Source organism: Xiphias gladius, chromosome 20 (genome assembly GCF_016859285.1).
Source record: "Xiphias gladius isolate SHS-SW01 ecotype Sanya breed wild chromosome 20, ASM1685928v1, whole genome shotgun sequence".
In the NCBI taxonomy this organism is placed as follows: Eukaryota; Metazoa; Chordata; class Actinopteri; order Istiophoriformes; family Xiphiidae; genus Xiphias; species Xiphias gladius.
The window spans coordinates 902,354-914,386 of record NC_053419.1 but is presented as its reverse complement, the minus strand read 5'-3'; the positions used below and the strand labels follow the sequence as shown (position 1 = coordinate 914,386).

Sequence of the window (12,033 nt, the reverse complement as noted above, 5' to 3'; positions counted from 1 at the left end):
AGCTCAATGTGCGACCTCTTCATTCAGGTTGGATGCTATTGCTCGTGATGCTGAACTTGTGGATAAGTCTGAACATGACCTGAAACGCTTGGCAGAGACAGTTCACAACGGCTGTGTGAGAACACTAAGAGAGAACCCCTGTGGACCAGACAAAACGTCAGGTAACCAAGCAGATTCCATCAGCTCATAATGGGAAATACTAGTTTTTGCATACTTGTATACCATTAAAGATTTAATTTCTAAACCAGGATGATGAGGTTTAAGCTTGGGCCAACTTAACGACAGAGCACCTTTACAATTGGTCAACAAAGATACACATGTGCAGAAACTGAACAGCCAAGTTTGCGGTAGCACCAGTGCACACCATGTTATGATGAATTTTATGCACTGCATCCAGATATAGATTTATAAATATTTAAAAAAAATTGTAAATGAATTAAATAAGAGCTATTTAATGGTATTTTGTTCATCTAACAATGTGATGTTATGTTCCTCAAATGTATCCCCCCCCCCCCCCCACTGTTTTACGCAGGATTAAATGGCTATTAAAGCATGAAACATAATGTAAATGCTTGTTTTTCCACTTGTTTGATCATCAGGAGGCAGAAGAGGGAAGGTAAAAGGCCCTACATTCAGGATTTCTGGAGTCCAGGTGAATGCCAAACTTGTTATCTCCCACGAGGAAGAGCTGGCTCCACTTCACAAGGCCATTCCTTCTGACCCAGAGGAGAGAAAGAAGTAAGGCTCCCGATACACTACATGATTTCTGTTACACAGGATTGGGCATCACAGCTTATTATTATTAGTCTGTATAATATCCGATAAATTAATGGCACATACGCTCTTATATTATTTTTGTACATCAAGCAACCCTGTTGCTAAATATGACGTGATGAAAAATATTTGTGTGTCTGGATTTTAATTGTTAGTATTTGAATAGGTATATGATTCCATGCCACTCGAAGGCAGCACACTTTGACATTGAGTGGGGAAAGGAGGATGATTCCAGCCTCCTCATAGGAATCTATGAGTACGGTTATGGCAGCTGGGAGATGATCAAGATGGACCCGGACCTCAATCTCACACACAAGGTGTGCATGTGTGCTTGTGTGCGCGTGAGTGCAGTTAGATTTGCCTCTGTGTACCACCACAATACATTTGAAAGGAAGCCACGAAGAGGCGGTTGAAATGTACACTTTCAGGTTTAATTCAAAGGGTTTAACAAAAATATCACATTAACCATTTAGTAAATTACAGCCATTTTTATACACAGTCCCTCTTTTTCAGAGGCTCAAAAGTAATTGGACAAACCAACATAATTATAAATATAAGGATTATTTAGGATGAAAATCCTTTGCAGTCAATGACTGCCTGAAGTCTGGAGCCCATGGATCTCACCAAATGCTGTGTTTCCTCCCTTGAGATGGATTGCCAGGCCTTTACTGCAGCCACCTTCAGTTGCTAAGTAGGCTCAGTTAGGTCTGTGTGTGTGTGTGTGTGTGTGTGTGTGTGTGTGTGTGTGTGTGTGTGTGTGTGTGTGTGTGTGTGTGTGTGTGTGTGTGTGTGTGTGTGTGTGTGTGTGTGTGTGTGAAAATTATTATTATAACAAAGTATACGGTTGTACTATACATACTATACATTAGGTGTTTCCAATATTCATCTTTGGGTTGGCTAGGCAAATAAATTTGACCCAAGAATAGTTGTTTAATATGTATTAATTTGTATTAATGTTGTCCTTTCAAATGTTAGAACAGAAGCATGTGTAAACTTGTAACGCATTTGTGTGGAAGTATTCAGGAAATGTCACTGTAATTGCATATTCATTGCTATTCTGCAGCCAACTCAAATATTGGATTATCGGAGCTTTGACTTCCACTTATAAATTCTCATACTCAAACTGTTTATAATTTTTGATAACCTTCAAAACATGGATACATTTATCAGTAACATTGTAAAAGAACAGCAATCACGCTTTTTCATAAAAACTATACAATAATGTTAACTGTGTCCACTGTCGATCAGCTCCTACCAGATGACCCTGACAAGAAGCCACAGGCTAAACAGCTGCAGACCAGAGCAGACTACCTCATCAAGTTACTGAGCAAGGACCTGGCCAAAAAAGAAGCACAGAAACAAGCAGGGACAGTAAGTCTTACAGTAACTCTGCATGTCAAAATTCCTCTGTATAACTAATTAGAATGCTTATATATGAGTCATTTTCATAAATGATATAGATAGATTAAAATGTCTATCAGAATCTACCATGCCTCTTTGTATATATGTAGGCCAATTCACGGAAGAGGAAACCAAGAAGTAAAAAAAGCAAAACTCTGAAGCCGACAAAAACAGATGAGGTGATGAAGAGTCCTTCCTCAGATCCCCCATCGGACAAGAGGTCAGATGATGAGGATGAAATTAAGGAGGAAAAGGTACATTTAGACACTAGTGGTACTGTTTTTTTTCTTTGCAATAGAATGAAATAAATGTTTTCTGTTTTGAATTTGAGGTTAATGTGTGATTTGCTTTGACCCTTTCAGGAGATGGCACCAGTGAAGCCACCAAGCAGACGGGGCCGAGCAGACAGGGTGGTGGTGAAGGAGGAGGAGGATGACGATGACGAGGACGATGATGAGGAGGAGGAGCCTGAGCAGGAGGAGGTTTCTTCTTCAGGGGAGAGGGAGATCAAGGAAAAAGAGATCAAAAAAGAAGGCAAAAAGGAAAAGAAGGAGGAAAGTTGGGACATTAAAGAGTCAAAGGAGCCAAAAGAGAAAAAAGAAACAAAGCCTCTGGAGGCAGTACATAAACAAGAGGAGAGCATGGACAAGGTGAAACAATAATTCGATGTGATACATTATTGAACTACTATTAAACTATTAACTACTACTACTATTAAACAAGACTATGGCGTCTTGTTTAATTTAATGAACTAAATGTTATGCTGAAGGCTGCCAGTGTTAATAAGTTACAGAAAGACTTTGATAATTTGGTTAGGAATTAATTCTGAAATCCTTTTCTTCAGAATGAAGTAAAAACTGAGGTACGAGAACGGACAAAGAAAGCCTCTGACGTGCCAGTCCATATAACAGCAAGTGGAGAGAATGTGCCGATATCTGAGGAGTCTGAGGAACTGGACCAGAGGACCTTCAGTGTGGTATGTTCCAATGATAATCACATCTTCAGATAGTAAATATGTGTGGTTAAACATTCAGCAAATGGCAAAACATAGCCTGTTATACAGTTAGGTACTTAAGTATTTGGAAAGTGACACAATGTTTGTAATTTGCCTCTGTGTACACCATCACAGTGGATTTGAAATGAAGCCATCATCAAGATGTGATTGAAGTGTAGACTTTCATCTTTAATTCATGGGGTTTAACAAAAATATCTCATTACCAGTCATGGGAATAACAGCCATTTTTATACGTAGTCCCTCATTTTCACAGGCTCAAAAGTAATTGGACAACTGACAATCAGTTTCATGGTTTCATGTACCAAATTGTTGATATGGCCACTGCTAAAGTTTCTGCCATCTCTCTGAAAGGTTTGTTTTGTTATTCGGCTGGACCGCAAGAGCAGGGCATGCCCCATGAATGCAAATGTCCGTGACTGACTGAGGAATTAAGGGAGTGCTGAAGTTACACTATTGATCAGCCAACTGAGTGTTGGAGTTTCCCCATTGGATGTTAGTCTAACAAAATGAATTGGCTTGAACAGTTTCTAATGTTTACAGGCACTGTCACTCGCCTTTGTCGCTAGATTTACAGACTTTTCACATGCCTTTATGAACTTTTCTTCCCAAAAGCACCTAGCGACAAATCTAGCGATTTTTTTGGACAAACCTTAGGTATTTTCCTTAGAAGAGAGTCACCACTATTGTCCCGCATATTAGAAGCTCCCGCGAGCTTCTACCTTTCTCTCTGAGTGATAATTTTAAACGTAAATGTAGCTGAAATCACAGCACAGCCGGTGTCTTTTACTTATGCGTATGGTGATTTTTTCAGACAACGTTGCAGTTATAAAATCAGGATTTTAGCAGTGCACAGCAGCTTGGAAATGGCTTGGAAGTGACTGCTAGTTTACATGTAGTCTTATTGGCCACGTTTCAGTCACTACTTCATACTCGTTCTGTTGTCTGACAACAGAAACAGAAAACATGTAAATGAAAACAGGTAAAAGGTGGTCCAGGCACATATGAAGTTTTGACTTAGTTTTGTTCAGCCTAATGATGACACCTTTGGACTGCATATTGAGAGTTCCCATGAACAGCTACCAAATGCAAATTCAACATTTCGAATAAACTCCAGACCTTTTCTCTGCTTAATTTGTCATGAAGTAACGAGGGAACAGGCCACACCTGGCCATGTAACTGATTGTCGGTTAACTGTCCTATTACTTTTGAGCCTCTGAAAATTAGGGACTATGTATAATAATGGCTGTATTTCCTAAACGCTTAATGAAATATTTTTGTTAAACCCCTTGAATTAAAGCTGAAAGTCTACACTTCAATCGCATCTTGATGGCTTCATTTCAAATCCACTGTGATGGTGTACAGAGGCAAAACTATGAAAATTGTGTCACTTTGCAAATACTTACGTACCTAACTATATGTATTGTATTGTAAAGTTTATTTATACTGTGATTTATTTTGGTTATAGTTGTCTCAGTGTGTAATAATGTGTTATTAAAACAGACTTTGATGACTAAGATAAGATCCACCCAACATTTTGTATCCAAATGTTTAATAAAGTTGTGGATTGGAGTTTCTAGAGTTTAAATTTGTTTGAATGTTGCAGTGTAAAGAGAGGATGCGGCCGGTGAAAGCAGCGCTGAAGCAGCTGGACAGACCAGAGAAGGGGCTGTCGGAGCGCGAGCAGCTCGAACATACAAGACAGTGCCTCATAAAGATTGGAGACCACATCACTGAGTGTCTGAAGGAGTATTCAAATCCTGACCAGATCAAGCAGTGGAGAAAGTTTGTATACACTGTCTGTTACAACGATTCTATCAGATTTAACAAATACGTTAAAAAGTTCTACACAAAGTGAAGCTGACCATCAGCGCAGATTTAACCTGGGTCACTGTGTCTGTGTTTGGATGGGGGATAAGGGTTGGGTTTTACTAGTAAAGGCGTGGTTCATATTATGTGTTGTTTGACCACGTCAGAAATCAAAAGTGTTTTATACCTGATTCAGATGGCCCAAAGTCGAGTGAAAAGTCAGCAGTCATAGAGAGGGGGGAGGTATTATATCTGTGGGGATAAGGGCAAACATTTTCAGCCGGTCTCAGGGAAGATATTCATAGTTGTACTCATGAAACTGCCATAAATAGTTTTGTAACAAATGAAAAAAAAGTTGGAGAGAGAAGTTGGGTTTGAATGTACATCGTCAGTTTCGGAAAGTTAGAGCAACGGACGGATGCACCCACCCCAATCTGATGTCACAAAGGTGTGGGGGGAGGCTTTCTAGAGCTATCAAAACAGCCAACAAGTAGTTATGACAGAGTATACTGGCCCCTTAGGACTTGCATCTTGGTTCATATCTTACATATATTAAGCTGGTGATGTTTGTCTTTTACAGAAACCTGTGGATATTTGTTTCCAAATTCACTGAGTTCGACGCCAGGAAACTACATAAACTGTATAAGCATGCAATCAAAAAAAGACAAGAGAATGCCCAGGTATGCGAAGGCCTTATATTGATTAGGATTACAGAATGGCATCCTGTACTGGTTTTCGAAATCCACGATGATGATGATGATTCTGTTTTTTTCAGGCAATGGATCAGAACACTAGAAGTATAAACACCCACAGCTATAAACATACAGGTACAGTCAGTGTCCCTATGTTGTACATAAAGAATAAGATGAGCAGGTTGTCGCTGTTTACTGATTTATTTGTGGTCTTCATCCTCAGATGTTGAAAGGCTGAAGGACAACTCTCACCAGGATGAGAGCAGCAGGGACAGCTACAGCTCAGAAAGGCATCAGGCTTCAGGTCGATATCATGAGAGCAGCAGCAGCAAGGAGCGACACAGCTCAGAGTCCCACAGGAAGACCACAGGAGGAGAGTCCAGGAAAAGACTGTACTCCTCTTTCAGCAATGGCAAAGACCACCGAGACAGAGACCACTACAGACCAGACAGCAGGGACAGAGACAGACAGGACAGGTGAGGGACAAAGACTACCTGAGTTCTTCTTCTAGGAAAAAAATAAACTTTGTCATGTTTTTTGTCAGGGACAATGTACAAAAACATTAATCCTATACAAGAGAAAAGATGAATTAGCACTAATATAACATATGCATTATTACAGGGTGTGGTTTATTTAAGACATATACACTGAAGGAAAATTTCCAGAGGACCAATAACATTTTGAGAAACTAAGGAGGGAATTAAACCTGTCTTTCGACCATAGGAACAAGGAGCTAAAAAAAACAGCTCCAGGTGGTAATAGAAGTCCCAACTGCGGGGGCAGTAGTTTCCAAAAGTTCAGGAATTTTAGGGGAGGAGTTTGTGGTCCTAAACATCTTATTGGTCAAATACAGACACCATGGCAACTACAACTTATGTACTGCGTCATTCATAAAACAAGAAAGTGTTCTAGTGTCATCAGGTGGACATTTCTTGTTGTTTATTAATGTTAGAGACAGAATCTGAACTGAGAGCAATAGGGAGCAAGAGAGTAAATGAGAGTGGCAGGAGGGAAGGAGAGAAATATGTTATTTTGTCATTGTTTCCTAGCAGTTACATTCCAAAGCTGAATTAAATATGGAATTTTCACTCTGTTGTTGCTTTTTCATATGTGGAAACTGTTTCAAATGCTGCCATCGTTTTCTAATTTGCCATAGTTAGGTTCCTGAAATTAGTTCTTCTGGTTCCATAGTCCCATAATTTTTTGGTTGAAAACAGGCTATTGATATATTTTTAGACAACAGTGGGGCTCTATTGCACAAAGGAAAAAGATATATCAGCCCGTAGATACACTACTTCGTAGTATTAACAATTCATCATTGGTTTGGTTCTGCACCTGTGATTTGTACCCAAGAAAAATATTAAAAATCACCAGACTTATCCTTTAATTTTGCTCGGAGTTTTAAAAAGAGAACAAAAAGCCTTTGCAACCTGCAACACAAAACAGTTTTTAGCCCAACATCTATGGTGATTCTGCAGTCATTGGTTCAGGAAATGTTAACATAACTGTTTTATTGTTTATGTTAGGTTCAATTTAGAGCTAGACAATAAATGGAATTTATTATACATTATGAATCTCTCAAATTTAATCACAACTTGCAGGTAATGTCTATAAAGTAACAGAAGTAAGTAAGAGTATTTATATTGCACCTTTCAAGAACAGATGTCACAAAGTACTTAACAATAAAAGACAAGCAAATAAAAGCACAACAGACATAAAGTGCACACACAACAAATATGCCACAAACATAAAAAGCATTAAATAAGATGATGAAAACTAAACAAAAGCGAGTCTACCAGCTTGCGGTCTTGAGCTTGTTTATATAAAGGTGTCCACAGATTGAAAGTCTAATGGGAGAGAGTTCCGAAGATTAGAAGCTACAACCTCAAAAGCACAGTCTCTTTTTGTCTTAATCCCGTAGTGAGGAACAACCAACAAACCATGATCAGAGGACCTCACTGACCTCATTCTGTGGAGCCAGGAAAATGATTTAGATTTTGACATTGAAGACTTATGGCATTTAAAACAAAACTTGAACTAAAAAGGAGACACTGGCATTGAAAGACTTGTACTGGAAAAAAAACTTGTATTGGCAGTGAAAAAGTTCCACTAAAAATAAAAAACAGGCATTTAAAAAAATCAAAAGGGTATTACTGGTATCGTAGGGCTGCTGTACCTCCTTACTATAGGCAGGTGCTTGACCGTGAACGTCCAATCGTGATCACCAGCATCTTGAAACAGCTTCCGAATTTGAATGATGAAAAGCCAGTGTAAAGAAATCAAAATTGGTGGTATGTGAGACCTTTTTGGAGGACTTGGTCAAAAGCTTTGCAGCAGAGTTTTGGACCACTTGAAAGCGATCCAGGGAGGTCTTGCTAAGGCAAGTGAAAAGAGAATTGCAGCAGTAAAGATGGGATGAAATAAATCCATGAATAATCATCTCCATCTCAGCTAGGGGCGGCACAGTGGGCCTGAGCTGGTAGAAACAGGAAAAAAAAACTAACAATTTACATCCTGGTCAAGACTCAAAGCCTTCTCCATAGAAACACATAGATTACGGATCACATTAATAGAAGAGGAATGAAAATCAAGACTCTTGGTCACCTTCGGGGGACAGCCAACTAGGTCAGAAATAAAAAATTCTGTTTACTTAGCAATTAGCTGTAGAAAATTATCCGCCATTCATTAAACAAGGCTTGAATAAGATGTATATTTTAGTATCGTCTGCATAGCAATGCTAGGAGGTATATTGGAATGACGATAGGAAGCATGTACAATGCAAACAGAAAAACTACAAAAATAATTACACCTCATCAGAAGTTCAACCGACCCACACCCAACAGCCTAATATCTTTAATGGTCACATTGTAATTAAACTGGTCAAACCAGAACAGGTAATGAATGCTCTAAAGTATAAAAATATTTTCTTCATAAAGATTTTAGGTCATTTGTCCATCGCTGTTTCATATATTTAAAAGTATTCGAAGGTGGAGAGACGAGGAGGTACAAAAAATGTGACCTGTGTGAACAACTGTGATCTGTTACATTTTGTTAAACACAACCTTGACCATAACCTTGGCCAAACCCCAGCCTAAATAACTTATCCTGTCCACTGACATCATCCAGATTACAGTAAGGAAGGTTAAAATCTTTAGTCACATATCATAAAATCAAACATCAAATTACTTGAAGATGCTGATGGTATTTTTATGTGCAGATACTACAATGACAGCAAACACAGGAAGCTGGAGGAATTCCGCACCAGCAGAGACCACCGGCTGGACATGAAGGAGTATTCCCATTCAGACCAGCGCTCTTCCTACCGTTACCACTCTGACTGGCAGACAGAGCAGCGAGCCTCAGCCAGCGGGCCCCGCTCTCCCCGAGACCAGCGCTCACCCTACGACTCCCGCTCACCCATGGGGCACCGCTCACCTTTCGACTACTCGTCAGATCACAAGAGCACACCTGAGCAGATCTGGAGCAGCCGCAAGACATAACAGGAGCTGCCTGGGTCTGCTAGTAGCAGCCATAGACTCAGCAAATGCCTTACAGGGACTTTTGACTCCAACCTGAAGCTGTTTAAAGCACTGTGTATCAGTCAGTTCAGCATGACTGTCATCTCCACGCTTCAGCTCATCTCGGGAACCTGGGAGATGAACGCCAGGGCGTGGCTCAAACCAGGTAGCAGATAGAAAATCAAAGCATATTTTTATATTTAAGAGTTTAAAGCTGCATCATTGTGTAGACTCAACAGCATGCAGCACAATTTTTTTTTTGTTATTTTTATAAACTTTTTTAAATTCTGGAAACAGACACAATTGACCCTGAGTGCTGCCTCATATTCCCACCAACCCATGACACTGGATCCTGTATTTGACTGTTCTCTATGTTTGTCTGTCTGTCTCTGTCTCTCTATCATACATAATGTGATCATCTAGCTTATTTAAGTGTTAACTTGATGAGAAGTCAGTTGCAGTCACATGAATCACATTACAAGTTGATGTAAAGGTTGAAACCAGTCTGGGCTCAGGCTCACCACCTGAAGTACCTCATTTACAGCATTTTTCATTTCCTCAGTAGGTTTTCTTTTTTCCAATTATTTAATAACATATCGTAGTTGTAAAAAAATAACTTGGATTTTTTTTTTAAGAGCAACTTGTATCATGATTTGTTTTTTTTTTCCCTTGAGTAATACTGTTGTAAATTTTTGTAAAATAGTAAATCAATGGTCTTTTTCCTCAGGCTTTTTGGATTTATTATGACTCTACTTTTCCTCATCAACTCAGGCTTTTTTGTCGTTCTACTTTTGACTTTATGTACAATAGTTCTTTCCTGATAATGCTTTCAGAATGTAACTTTTGGTAAAGGGAAAGTTCTTAAACGATACTCAGTTTTATTCACTAGTGCTTAGTTCTTTTGTCTCAGTGAAATCAGCGAGTTGGAAGGACTTTTGTAATCACAGTCTGAAGAAAGACAGTTGTCTTTCAATAGAAGCACCTGTTAGATCTTAAATAACCTTTTTACATGATTTTGTTTTCTTCCATTTTATTTTCTGTGTAGGCAATAATAATGTTTCTATGCAGCCAAGTATATTTGTGGTGAACCACCCAACTGAATGAAGTCACTGTTACAGTTCACACTGTTGTACATAAATTTCCTCTATTTCAAAATGAATTTACACTGAAAGTGCATGAATTTTTATGAACTGTTTTATATAGTTGTTTATGAAGCCATTAAAATCAATCAGTGTACTCACTTACCAACTCTTCAACAAATTTGTCAACTTTTTGATTCTGCTAGACATCAAACAAAACCTACCAATACTTGGTAGGTTGATGTCATTACACTTCAGCTATCACAAGCAAAGTTCTAGACAGTATCTGTTAAGACACAATCACTGTTAAATAATTTTTGATTAGACTTTTACTTGCCCCTAAACTACACCCACCAAGCACTTTATTAGGAACACCTGTACACCTGCTTCTTCATGCAGTAATCTCCTGGGGTTTTCACACACGTCTCTAGACTTTACTCAGAATGGTGTGAAAAACCGAAAACATCCAGTGAGCGGCAGTTCTGGTTATTGAAGGACTTTGTTGATGAGAGAGGTCAGAGAGGAAAGGCTACAGTAACTCAGATAACCAGCCTTTACAACTGTGGTGAGCAGAAAAGCATATCAGAGGTGATGGTGGGGTGATGGTCTGGGGAATGTTTTCTTGGCACACTTTGGACCCATTGATACCAATCAATCAGGGTTTGAATGCCACAGCCAATCTGAGTATTGTTGCTGACCATGTGTATCCTGCTATGGCCACAGTTTACCATTTTCTAATGGTTGCTCTAGTGGCTTCCCCAGTCACCAGATCTGAATCCAGCACAACACCTTTGGGATGTGGTAGAAGAAGAAATCGGCAGTATGAATGTACAGCTGACAAATCTACAGAAATGATGTGTTGCAATCATGTCAACATTGACCAGAATCTCATAGGAATGTTTCAAACATCTTGTGGAATCCGGGCCACGAAGAATAGAGGCTTTTCTGAGAGCAAATGGAGGAACTACCCAGTATTAGTATGGTTTTCCTAATAAAGTGCTCGATGAGTGAGTATGTCATGACTTATTATATATTTGTTTGAATGGAACAGGAGATAACGCTTTGCTTAAGTAGTACCCCCTACAGGGTCGCCTAAAAAGGCACTGCAGAAATGTCCATTGTTATTTGATGAACAAGAAAATCATTAATCCATCAATCGTACCCCGGGTTTGAGTTCTAGGTTACTTTCGTGGTAGGCCAGGCCAATAATGAAATTAGTTTTTCAAAACACTGACTGAATAATCTGTTTGTATTGTGTGCTGCACAACACCTCATTTGTCTTGCAAAAGGCTGTCATTCACTCAAAATATAAAACATTATTTCACAACATTTGTTTCTAAAGTAAATAAGTTCATCCACAAAAATAACACGTTCCTTTATTATTGCTTAAGTCAGGACAGTAAAATGTATAACGAATTGTGTCCATATAACAGATGACACTAAAACTGTTTCTTTTCGTACTTTCTCACCGAGAATTACAATCAGTAACCAAATAGTAAAGTCAAATATTGTCTATAGCCAACTAAGAGTATCTATCGAAATTTGTCGGACCAACACCAGTTTCAATAAAATGCCATACATGGCGATGCCATAACACTGCCTCCACCATGTTTGAAAGATGATGTGGTGGCTTTGGATCATGAGCCGTTCCTTTCCTTCTCCATACTCTTCTCTTCCCATCATTCCGGTATTAGTTAATCTTGGTTTCATCTGTCCAAAGAATCTTGTTCCAGAAGTGGGGAGGTTTT

At 39.0% G+C, this 12,033-nt stretch overlaps 1 protein-coding gene across 3 annotated transcripts in view; it reads left to right on the top strand.

Annotated features, from left to right (window-relative positions):
* Window positions 1-10,450, top strand: part of chd1 (chromodomain helicase DNA binding protein 1) — a 29,571-nt gene extending 19,121 nt beyond the window's left edge. For 2 of the 3 annotated variants that reach the window (XM_040157020.1, XM_040157021.1), the window contains exons 25-36: window positions 28-161; window positions 600-738; window positions 941-1,091; window positions 2,023-2,145; window positions 2,286-2,429; window positions 2,538-2,825; window positions 3,020-3,151; window positions 4,794-4,972; window positions 5,577-5,676; window positions 5,772-5,823; window positions 5,912-6,164; window positions 8,906-9,188. In XM_040157020.1, coding sequence (XP_040012954.1) covers window positions 28-161; window positions 600-738; window positions 941-1,091; window positions 2,023-2,145; window positions 2,286-2,429; window positions 2,538-2,825; window positions 3,020-3,151; window positions 4,794-4,972; window positions 5,577-5,676; window positions 5,772-5,823; window positions 5,912-6,164; window positions 8,906-9,188 — 1,978 coding nt within the window. Of the gene's footprint in view, window positions 1-27; window positions 162-599; window positions 739-940; window positions 1,092-2,022; window positions 2,146-2,285; window positions 2,430-2,537; window positions 2,826-3,019; window positions 3,152-4,793; window positions 4,973-5,576; window positions 5,677-5,771; window positions 5,824-5,911; window positions 6,165-8,905 lie in introns of all 3 variants that reach the window. The other variant, XM_040157019.1, reaches the window with a different exon arrangement.
* The last annotated feature ends 1,583 nt before the right edge of the window (window positions 10,451-12,033 follow it).